The sequence below is a fragment of the Oncorhynchus mykiss genome, chromosome 17 (genome assembly GCF_057628025.1).
Source record: "Oncorhynchus mykiss isolate SJ-2025 chromosome 17, ASM5762802v1, whole genome shotgun sequence".
Taxonomy (NCBI): Eukaryota; Metazoa; Chordata; class Actinopteri; order Salmoniformes; family Salmonidae; genus Oncorhynchus; species Oncorhynchus mykiss.
In genome coordinates, this window is record NC_143038.1 from 22685785 (window position 1) to 22698595 (window position 12811).

The following is a 12811-nucleotide window of genomic DNA, read 5'->3' on the forward strand; positions in this document are numbered from 1 at the left end:
AACAAAGTCAATGTATTGGAGTGGCCATCACACAGCCCTGATCTCAGTCCTATAGAAAATTTGTGGGCAGAACTGAAAAAGCGTGTACAAGCAAGGAGGCCTACAAACCTGACTCAGTTACATCAATTCTGTCAGGAGGAATGGGCCAAATTCACCCAATTTATTGCGGGAAGCTTGTGGAAGGCTACCCAAAACGTTTGGCCCAAGTTAAACAATTTAAAGGCAACACTACCAAATACTAATTGAGTGTATGTACACTTTTGAACCACTGGGAATGTGACAAAATATATAAAACCTGAAATAAATAATTCTCTCTACTATTATTCTGACATATTACATTCTTAAAATTATTTTGAATTGATCTGATTTTATATGGTTGCATAGAAAATGTTGTTCTCCCCTTTCCATTTCAGTTTTGTTTATTTTGCTTCTCTACTCTTTTTACTCCTTGCCATTTGGTGGGTGAATATAAGTATTGTTAGCTATGGCTAGGCACTACAGAGGGTAGTGCGTATGGCCCAGTACATCACTGGGGCTAAGCTGCCTGCCATCCAGGACCTCTACACCAGGCGGTGTCAGAGGAAGGCCCTAAAAATTGTCAAAGACCCCAGCGACCCCAGTCATAGACTGTTCTCTCTACTATCGCATGGCATGCGGTACCGGAGTGCCGAGTCTAGGACAAAAATGCTTCTCAACAGTTTTTACCCCCAAGCCATAAGACTCCTGAACAGGTAATCAAATGTCTATCTGGACTATTTGCATTGTGTACACCCCAACCCCAAACCCAACCCCACTTTTCACGCTGCTGCTACTCTCTGTTTATCATATATGCATAGTCACTGTAACTATACATTCATGTACATACTACATTTGGCCCGACCAACCAGTGCTACCGCACATTGGCTAACCGGTCTATCTGCATTGTGTCCCACCACCCACCAACCCCTCTTTTTACGCTACTGCTACTCTCTTCATCATATATGCATCGCCACTTTAACCATACCCACATGTACATACTACCTCAATCAGCCGGACTCACCAGTGTCTGTATGTAGCCTCGCTACTTTTATAGCCTCGCTTCTATATATAGCCTTCCTTTTTTACTGTTGTTTTATTTCTTTACCGAACTATTGTTCACCTAATACATTTTTTTGCACTATTGGTTCTAACCAATAGGGTGCACGCTTTCACGCATTTATATATTTTTTTACTAAGGTGTGCTGTATATTTTCAAGTAGACAGCTAAATTGAGAAGGGGAGGGGGTTGGGACTAGGGTGACCACTTGTAAGTGTCTCGTGGACTGTGTAAGAGAGGGCTTTTCTCTTTAAGTAGAAAAACAGAGAGGGGTGGGGTGGTTGTTACTGTTTTGTGTTTTGTATTGTGTCGTCAGGTTCATGGCGCGTGCAAGTGTTTTTGGCACGACAAAGGTTGAGGTTGTAATATATGACAACATCGAAAATGATTGATTTTCAATAATTCTAATACCTAATATGCAATGTTTGATAAATGTCATAAAACATATACAAAGTTGATTTCATGGAATATCAACTGTTCACAGAATCGTATTAAGTGGAAGGAATGTTTTTGTTATCTCAAATCCCAACAGGCTGACATAGCTTTTATCCAAGAAACACATTCGATTGATTCAGAGGCTGCTAAATTGAAAATGTATTGTGTTGGGCAGGTATTTCATAGCTCATTTTCAAGTTACAATTTTGTGTTACAATTTTGGTACATAAAAAGTTTAATTTTGTCATGTTAAAGCAACATAAGGATGAGGAAGGACGAATGATTTGTGTTGAGGCTCTGGTAAATGGTAATACGGTTAATATGTGTAATATTTATGCACCAAACAGGGAGGATCCTTGGTTTTTCCATAAGGTTAATATGGTCATGGGATAAAGAATTGGTGGCAATACAATGGGAGACTTTAACCAGGTTCAACATGGTATCCTTGATAAAACTATGTATTCTAAACCTGTACCAGGGGACAGAGCAGTGATACAACTATTAATGAGGGATTTGGGTCTGGTAGATATATGAAGACTTGCCAATCCCAGAGAGAAGGAATATACATTTTATTCTCATAACCATGAATCAAATTCCAGGATTGATTACTTCCTAATTTAAAAGAGTATGACTAAAGATGTCATAGATAGTAAAATAGGGGTTATTGCTTTGACTGACCACGCAACAGTGGAATTATGTATAGCAGTTGAGGCTGATATGGCTAAGAAAATAATTAGATGGAGGATGAATACGTTCTTATTCCAAGATGAAACATTTCATCTTTCTATCAATGAAGACCTCAAGTTTTGTTTTAAAACAAACATTGGTGCCACTGACAAATTGAGTACAGTATGGGAGGCCTCTAAAGCTTATGTTTGGGGCAAAATAATAGCACACACCAGTAGAAAGAAAAGGGAAGATAGAGAAAGAGTTGAAAAACCAGAGTCTCAAATTAAAGAGCTGGAAAAATAGTTATCCAAGAAAAATACTGTTGAGTCACTGTTGAAACAAGTCTGTGATTTGAAGTTTCAATTACATGAAATATTTAACAAAAAGGCTGACGACAAACTTTGATGAAAGTAGTGACAAAACAGGTAAAATATTGGCTAGACAATTGAACCAAAACGATGCCAGTTTTGTAATACCAGCTATCAAAAATGGAAGTGGGGAGGTAATGACTGGTACAAAAGACATTAACAATTTGCTTTGTGACTTTTATTTGACTCTTTATAAGTCTGAAAGTAGCTTAGACCCAACTAAAATGAATGCCTTTTTTTCAAAGATGGCTAAGGACAACAAAGTCAATGTATTGGAGTGGCCATCACACAGCCCTGACCTCAGTCCTATAGAAAATTTGTGGGCAGAACTGAAAAGCGTGTACAAGCAAGGAGGCCTACAAACCTGACTCAGTTACATCAATTCTGTCAGGAGGAATGGGCCAAATTCACCCAATTTATTGCGGGAAGCTTGTGGAAGGCTACCCAAAACCTTTGGCCAGAGTTAAACAATTTAAAGGCAACACTACCAAATACTAATTGAGTGTATGTACACTTTTGAACCACTGGGAATGTGACAAAATATATAAAACCTGAAATAAATAATTCTCTCTACTATTATTCTGACATATTACATTCTTAAAATGAAGTGGTGATCCTAACTGACCTACTAGGACAGGGAATTTTTTACTGGAACTGAGTTTAAATGTATTTGGCTCAGGTGTATGTAAACTTCCGACTTCAACTGAATAACCTTGAGAAGTTTGGCTTTGGCACTGGATTTATTAAGTGGTTTAAGGTATTATACTCCAATCCAAGAGCAGCAGTTCTCAGAAATTGTATGATCTCTTTCTTTTTTAATCTGTCGAGGGGAACCCATCAGGGTAGTCCTCTCTCACCTCTCCTTTTTACTCTATTTTTTGAGCCCTTGGCAGCATTAATCAGAGCTGATTCAGGAATCAAATGAGTGATTGGAGGTGCCAGAGAACATAAACGTTTTTTACATGCTGACGACATATTTTTACTCATTAGGGAACCGGCCACATCAATCTCTTTGGCTTTGAACACAATTGACATGTTCTCACAGATATCTGCTTATAAGATTAATTGGCAGAAGTCAGAAACTTTGCCTGTATCCAAATTCTGTCCTCCTGTTGCAATTACTTCATTACAGTTCAAATGGATACCATCAGGGATGAAATACCTGGGTGTAAAATTGAGCAACGAACTACTGAATATCATGCAAAGTAATATGATGTCACGACTACAAAAAACCAAGAATAATCTAGATAAATGGAGGTTGCTTAATCTTACTTTATGGGCTAAAATAAATACTGTTACAATTGTTGTGTCCCCAACGTTTTATTATGTGTCCATGATGCTCCCTGTGATCATTTCTCCCTTACTATTTAAGCATTACAATCAAATGATTAAGGATTATCTTTGGGATGGGAAAAATCCCAGAATAAATGTGAACAGGTTATATATTCCAAGGGATGAAGGAGGACTAGCATTACCCAATGTAGAACTGTACAACATATAATTTGAAGTAGCCAAATTGTCCAGACACTGGGACAATTATGATTACCATTTGGGATGGACTCAGACAGACCTCTCATTAACAGTCCCGTTTAAGCCTATTGAGGCCTTATCACTCCAAAAAATTCAGAGACAGCTAACTGAAGAGGATAACCAAATCCTACAACATTCCTGAGAGGTATGGGTTAAGATTCAAAATATGTTTGGAATTTCACAGTTTAAACAAAAAGATTCCTCCATATGGCACAACCCATCGGTTTGCATAGGAAAACATTCATTTATCTGGGAGGTATGGCTTAGACAAGGCCTGCATGCACTAGGGGATCTATATGAGAAAGGAGTGCTTATGTCTTATCAGGACCTGAAGGGAACATTTAATTTGCCAGATAAGGGAGATTTCTGGAAATACTTTACAACTAAGGAGCTGCATGGGGTCTCTTATGAGTATTAACCTCCAGAGAGATTAAGACTTGTTACAACAATATTTCATGTTGTTAGGAATATCACACTCCGTTTCAGTGTTTTATAAAAGAGTCTCATATGCACAATATGGAAACTGTGAGAATTGAAGGTTGATTTGGCAGAGGGATCTGAATTGTGACATTGAGGAGGATGTATGGAAACATTTTGTTTCCAATGTAGGGTGGTGTACCAGGGATACAAGGGGGACATTTACACATTATAAGATTGTTCATAGATACTACTGTACCCCAGTTAGATTACGTAAAATGGGTTTATTGCAAAACAATTTATGCTGGAAATGCAAGGGTGAAGTAAGTACCTTTCTTCATGCTATATGGGAATGTCCCATGTTGCTCCCTTTTTGGAAGAAGGTTCTTAAAAAGCTTGAAGAATGGGTGGGACAGCCTATCCCAGAGTCCCCACAGGTGTGCTTATTAGGGGATATCTATTTTACCACCAGGTATTAGCAAAGAAGAGTTTGGTCTTGCCTGTGTGGGTTTTCGTACTGCGGCTAGACTCATACTACGTAACTGGAAGAGCGCAGATAGTCCGAAATCAACAGATTGGCTGAAACTCATGGTGGAGACGACATCTTATGAATCAAAGATAGCAAAATTACAGGAGAGGAAAGGGAAATTTAGCAAGATATGGGAACACTTATGGAATTATATAAGGGACATGCGGGTGAGAAGCTAGGGCATAAGTTAGAACAAATATATATGTAATGGGTGTTTTTTTGGCATTTAAAAAAATATAGTCATTTATTTTTATTTGCTGTTTAATTTTTCAACCACTGATATATGGTTAAAAGGTGCTGTCTTGTTTACTGACTTGTTGAGTGTTATGTTTTTGTTGTTATTAGTGTCATGTTGATAAATTAATAAAAAACTTTATTGACAAAAAATAAATGAGGTGGTTACCATTGTCCTCAGACATCTCACGCTCACAGTCCAGAAGGTGGGGGGCAGATATTAATTGAGCCGACTCACTCTCATACACAGATTCTTCATTAGAATTACAAAATATCATTACTCTATACTCAATGGCTATCAGTATCTGTCAACAATTAAGGTGCAAGGCAGTTAACCCACTGTTTTCCGGGTGCCAGTGGCGTGAATGTTGATTAAGGCAGCCTCCCACACCTCTCTGATTCAGAGGGGTTGGGTTGAATGCATTCCATTGTACAACTGACTAGGTATCCCCCATTCCATTTCCTTTCCCTGTATGTGATGTGATAATCTGTGAGGTGATAACCTGTGTGATTTGTCAAAAATGGTAAGTCATGTGGTCCGGTTCTTATATACACTGTAACAAGCACATCGAAGATGTGTAATATCTGTCAAACATAGCCGCTGTTAGCTTAGCTGACACGTATCTCTTTTCTAAACAATATTACATTTCTCTGATGTGCCCACCAGAGAAGTGGTGCATTGTAAACAAGTCTAACTTATGTTTTGTTTTCTGTCAACACATCCTGTAATTTAAACTGGTTTATGGAATGAGTTTGGCTGTGAATGTGTTCCGTGTAATGCTTGGATGATGAAGTTCATCATTTATCTTTTACAATAAAAGGTGAAATTGAGGAATAAAGTTGTGAAGTCGTTTATTTTCCATCAGTACAAAACATTGTTTAGTCGATGCTTTTCAGACAACAATAATATTTAGACTCGTTTGTTGCATCATATGTAGACACCCTGTTGCTTCTGTTCAAATCCCATATTTGCGATGGTATGCACGGACCACTCAACAATGATAAAAAAATGTTTGATTGAACGCGACAGAAGGCTAGATGATGATCTTGGGTCAGTTTAGCATTTTCTCTACTAATGATTAAGATTAGTATTGGGGAGGGGAGGGGAAGCTGATTCTAGATCTGTCTAGTCATAAAAGGGCAACATAAATGCCTGACAACCTTGATGTTTGTGCAGGCCTACCATCTCCACCAGAGGGAGGTGTTTAGCCATGCTAAGCCTCTCTCTGCCTCTCCCTCCACCGGAATGTAGCTAAAGCTAGCATCAGTGGCCTGATCCCTAGCTGTCACTCTCTCTGGCTCCTGTGGACACAATCCTGATTGTGCTCTCTGGGCACACCACACCCACCGTGTGGGGATTAAGGATGAGGCTGTGAGGTGTACGCTGGGGCCTCACTCCACACTGAAAGCCTGTTAACTTGACTGTGACGTGAACGAGCTGTGTTTGAGTGTGAGTGTGTGTTTGCGAGAGAGAGAGTAGGTGTGAGCCTACAGTCTATATGTTGCAGATTGTGTGTAGTGTGTTTTTCAGTAGTGTGTGTGTGTATATGAGAAGGTGCATGTTTGTGTGTGCATCAGGTTGTGTGTATCTTTGAAAGTCTTTGTTTATGTGTCTGTGCATGTGTGTTTGTGTCTCTGTTGGCATGTCCGAGTATTTCTGTCTGCCGGGACCAGGGTCTTTGAAAGCAGAGTTGGCACGAGTCAGTGAGCACTTTAAGCCCTCTCTGATTCCCCCTGTGATCCTACCCAGCTAGCACATTTGGTTCCTTGGAAGTTGTGAGAACGTACATTTTTGTTTTTTATGGGACGTTTTGTTAACGTTCTGAGAAATAATGTGTTTGTAAATAACATTCTCTGAACTTACTAACGTTTTCTTGTGTTTTTTTATGGAAAGTTTTCTTAAAGTTCTCAGAACAATTTGAGAACATGACTTTAAATAGAACCATGAGGAAACCTGTAGGAAACGTTATGCTGAAGTACTGAAATTCCAATAGAATGTTTTTTTTTACAACATTCCCAATGTCAAACTAGTTGGAGAACGTTCCCAGAACATTACCAACATTTATATTAAATGTAACCATGTTTGAACTTTTAGGAAATGTTTGGTTAAAGTAAAGTTTTTTGTCATTAAATGAGCTGAGCACTATCCTGCACCATTCCCAGAAAGTGGGAAGGTTGTATTCAAAATAACCATAGGACAACAACGCTCTCACCAAGTTCTAAGAAACATATGGTTCTCAGAACGTTATGTGCTAGCTGGGTATGGGCACCTGCAGAGTCAACACCTGGCCCCGGCCTGCCCCTCATCTATCTGCATGAAGGGCAGCAAAGGCCCTGTTGCCGGGGTACATTACCGGTGGTTACAGCGGCCCATGCCACAGCTGATTAACCTAGATCTAATTTTGGAGGACAAAGTTGAAATGAAAACCGAGGTTTCCAGCTGCTAGTTAATAAGCGGTATCCTGAGCGTTATGTGATACAGAGGTGATATGTGTAAAGCTGTGTAGCCTGCATAAGTGGACTAGTCAAGCAATATACTGCAGTGGCTAGCAACAGTATGTCTGCTTCCCAAATGGCACCCTATTCCCTATATAGGATTATGCCAATTGGACTCTGATCAAAAGTAGTGCATCATGAGAGATGATGTGTAGCTAAGAAGAGTGATATGTAATTTGATATCTATTTGATAACAATCTCTTTAGGCCCAATTCAGAGTCAAGTGCACACATCTCTTTTCTGTAAATCACTCATTGAGAGGAAAAAAATGTATATAAATAAATGTATAAAAATTCACGACAAATCAAAAATGTGACTTTTCTGGTCTTTTCCGCTACTCAAATTTAGTTCCCTGAAACTGTCCTGCTGGTGCTCTGTGTAATGGGGGGGGATGAAGCTTTACCAGATAACCAGTAGCAGGGTGTTAAATGATTCCCAGTGCAGTGTAGTCTGTGCTGGTATTCCTCTGTGGCTCACCACACAGTCAGGAGGTTAATCTCCATGTTCCATTGAGATCAATACTCTGATAACAAGCACCACTCTTCAAAGGCCTGATAAGGACTACAGGGAGCGCTGTAAGAGTGGTTTATATACCCACTGCTCTTAGCTCCGGCCCAGAAGCTCTCTCTGCTCTCTCATTCCCAGAGGTAGTTGATGCAAGACCAAAATAAACATGGCCGACCTGTAGCCAAGGCTGCTGGATTGTACATGGGGTACATACTAAAATGGAAATTTAACCATATTTTAACCTTTAGGAAATTTTATTTTAAAGTAATGTAATTACAAGCTCTCTATTAAGAGTTACCATGTGCTGAGAACAGTGTTTAATTTGAGCTGGATCAGGATCTGGGACCTGTCCGTTTTGGACTGTTTCATTCTGGAACATATTTGGCCGGACCTAATTATTGTAACTTTTTGCAAAGTAAAAATTATAATAAAAGCAATTAAAGTTAATTTGAGTTGCCTTTTCGTTAATTCTTCTGCCACCAAGAAAAAAACATTTTCAATTGTCAAAAACAAAAGTACATTTTCAGCCTGGGCCTGATATTCTAAGAGTTGATTTGGGTTGGGCCGGCCCGGGCTTATTGTTTGCGCAACATTGTAACCTATGTTTGAGACCAACGCGTGACCATGGCTGTGTGAGAAGCGAGTCTGTATCACTCACAGAATTAGAATGAGATTCACTTTCTATGATCTCTCTCCCTCTCTCTCTGATTGACATGAGTCCGCAACTCTCATCGCTCAAGCGTTGCACTTCATTATTTATTTCCTTATAGAAATCCTAGCCGCCCGAATGCTTACGGTGGAGCTTCAGTACCCCTGATTTATGGAAATAAATTTGCCAAAGTTAGACCTACTGTTCAAAAAGAAATTAAATAATTCAGAATAGCCTACTACACCATGACAAAGCCTATAATTTAACCACAGAAGATCAATAGCTTCTTTAAAAAATAGCCTAGCTGTGGAGTGTAGCCCAATAACAAGGCATAGACTACAGTCGGGAACACAGGTCAAATCTGTCAGTGAACAAACAGCATGCAAACAAAACAGGCCTTTCGCAATATTTCAAATACAATCGTGGAAAAACACAGGTTGGAAGGCAAATGGCTCCTTCTGAAAAGAGAAGACCCCAATTTGTCTGCTGTAGGCTACTGAAATATTTCATCAACTTCCAAATATTGTTTTACAAAGTAAAACAAGAAAGAGAGAGGCTTTTAGAACGAGTGCATGGGCCATCACCAGCAAGTGAGCTACACATCATTGGGTGAGTCAGTGAAACTGGAAAGTATTTTTATGACAATAATTTCCTCCTCATATTGTAGCCTACATGTCTCCACACACCTAGGTTATTGATGGATTCAAGACAAGGTTCATTATTAGATTCTCAGTTAGTCAGTGTCAAAGTAGCCTGTCATTTTGATCATTTGTGCGGTATTAAGGTGCTTTCAAGATAACTGGGAACTCAGAAAAAACGAGGTCGATTCATGACTTCAGTTAACTTCAGGTCGGAAAGCTGGAGCTCTGGAAAGAGGCCCGAGTTCCCAACTTGGAATTCCGAGTTGACTGACAGTTCAAAACACATTTTTCCAGGTGGAGCTATTTTTCCCAGCTGTCTTGAATGCACTGAAGTTGGAGATTTCCCAGTTCCGAATTCCCAGTTGTTTCGAACGCGGCATAAAAAATATTATGCCAAATTTTTTATTATGTAGAATTGCATGAAATGCAAGGCCAACATTTTCCCAGATCCTAGGCCACAAAAAAATATTCTCCATGTATGCAACTTCTGTAAGTGCCTCTACTCTACGCTACTACGCAAATGAGATGATATGCATGCAATGCTTCTTTATAAAGGTGATTTTTGTTTTCATGCATTCTGGTACCTCAGAGCTCCCCAGGTCACCCCCCTTTCGAGCTCACTTTTTGTTCCGGCACCTCCTGATTTACAAATGAAGCACTGGCTGAGAATGTTCCTTACCAAGCAACTATCATGCACCATTCCCAGAAAGTTGTGGGAAGGTTGTATGCAAACATAACCATAGGTCAACCACGCTCTCACCAAACTCTAAGAAACATATGGTTCTTAGAACATTATGTGCTAGCTGGGTAGTATTCACTATTCAGACGAATGAGAGAAGAACCCAAACAGGACTCACCCAAAGTCTGTCCCGCCAGCATTCGTCCATTTTCCCCAATAACAGCCCCACTGGCATGCCTCTCGCTGGCGTACTGGACAAAGGCGTAGCCCTTGTGCACAGAGCAGCCCAGCATGCGGCCATATTTCGAGAAGATGGTCTCCACATCCATCTTCTTCACCACCGCTGTGTTGAGGTTACCGATGAACACGCGTGAGTTGATGGACTTGGGGTCGTTCTTGTTCGTGACGTTGCTGGTCTGAACCTTCAGAGACATCTTGGTTAGGAACCTCAAAATATCTGCGATGAGGGGGGAAAAGGATGATAAACAAAAATTGTAAGTTCCTTTTCTTTGGATGATAAGTTGCTCTTCAACTTTTTTTGTTTTGTTTTGGAAGTCAATGAATTATACTGTAAGTCCCCTGGTGGATGTTTTGCTGTGGTAGATATTCTACTTGCTGCGAGGACAAAACTGCGTTGGTTTACTGAGGTGCTATGAGTTAATAGAGAAATACTAGACAAGATATGCAGAATTCCTTTCAACAATCGATAATGATGGACAAAAGAAAACCAAATAACATCAAGGTTGCCATCACTTAACAGACTTCTGTCACTTCCCATTGCAACTAAATGCATGCTCTTCAAACGATCGCTGCCCGCCCGCCCTGCATCAGTACTCTGGATGGTTCTGGTTTAGAATATGTGGACAACTACAAATACCTAGGTGTCTGGTTAGACTGTAAACTTTCCTTCCAGGCTCACATTAAGCATCGCCAATCCAAAATGAAATCTATAATTGGCTTCCCGTTTCGTAACAAAGCATCCTTCACTCATGCTGCCAAACATACCCTCGTAAAACTGACTATCCTGCCAATCCTTTACTTCGGCGATGTCATTTACAAAATAGCCTCCAACACTACTCAGCAAACTGGATGCAGTCTACCACAGTGCCATCCGTTTCGTCACCAAAGCCCCATATACTACCCACCACTGCGATGTATGCTTTCGTTGGCTGGCCCTCGCTTCATATTCGTCACCAAACCCACTGCCTCCAGGTCATCTATAAGTCTTTGCTAGGGAAAGCCCCACCTTATCTCAGCTCACTGGTCACCATAGCAGCACCCAGCCATAGCACGCTCTCCAACAGGTATGTTTCACTGGTCACCCTCAAAGCCAATTCCTCCTTTGGCCGCCTTTCCTTCCAATTTTCTGCTGCCAATGACTGGTACGAATTGCAAAAATTACTTAAGCCGGAGACCCATATCTCCCTCACTAACTTTAATAAGCTCCAGCTGTCAGAGCGTCTCACAGATCACTGCACCTGTACACAGCATCTGTAAATAGCCCATCCAACTAGCTCATCCCCATAATGTTTTTTTTTTTGCTTCTTTGCACCCCAGTATCTTCTACACATCTATCACTCCAGTGTTTAATTGCTAAATTGTAATTATTTTGCCACTATGGCCTATTTATTGCCGTACCTCCCTTATCTTACCTCATTTGCACACACTGTATATAGACTTTTTTTCTCTATTGTGTTATTGACTGTATGTCTGTTTATTCCATGTGTAACTCTGTGTTGTTGTTTGTGTCGCACTGCTTTGCTTTATCTTGGCCAGGTCGCAGTTGTAAATGAGAACATGTTCTCAACTTGCCTACCTGGTTAAATAAAGGTGAAATAAAACATGTACAAAAATTTATTGGGCACACACTGTTTGAATCAATGTTGTTTCCACGTCATTTCAATGAAATTATGTTGAACCAACGTGTGTAATAAACATTAAATTGACATCTATGCACAGTGGGTTTGCAGACACAGTTATTTGAAAACTAAGTTCCAAGAGTCACCCAGTACTGTCAGTTTTACTGTTACTTTAGGTAAGGTGCAAATTCTGGGGGAGCCAGGGGGGACTTAGATCCCTGAATGAGACATTAACTCCCCTAAATACAACAAAGTCTAACTTTTGGGGGGGTGGGGGTCTCTAAATAATGCTAATTCAATCATTCTCCTATTTGTTTTAGATGTAGTGGTAAATATGTTTTACCGTGGAAAATATGAAAATAAAAGCTTCCAAATGAAACTAACACCCCCACCTCTCCATCATGGTTTAAACCATTTATTTCTATGTGGTGGCTCTGTCCACTAAGTAGTGCTGAATTTCGGCTTCAACTGAGCTACTTTAAGCATAGATTTTCCTTTGTACTTCCTTATTTTCGCCATTTGTTTTCCATGCTGCCTTGATTCCAATACATTAGACGTATCTGTTCATTTATCATCGTTTGCTTTTGTCAGTCAGCTGTTTGTTGGTGCACGCGAATAGGCTACTGGTGTTTTCCGTGCCTTCCGTGGCCAGAAGTAGTAGACCGTTTATTTAGCTTTATTATTTTGTATCAATATTTGTTTTCTTTCCTGGATCAGGTGATG

The 12811-nt window shown here is 40.0% G+C and overlaps 1 protein-coding gene across 11 annotated transcripts in view; it reads right to left on the bottom strand.

Moving 5' to 3' along the window:
* The window catches only part of raly (RALY heterogeneous nuclear ribonucleoprotein), a 174798-nt gene that overhangs the window by 70000 nt on the left and 91987 nt on the right, over positions 1–12811 (bottom strand). For all 11 annotated transcript variants that reach the window (XM_090205062.1, XM_090205061.1, XM_090205060.1 and 8 more), the window contains one exon: positions 10408–10686. In XM_090205062.1, coding sequence (XP_090061188.1) covers positions 10408–10663 — 256 coding nt within the window. In that variant the 5' untranslated portion in view covers positions 10664–10686. The remainder of the gene's footprint in view (positions 1–10407; positions 10687–12811) is intronic.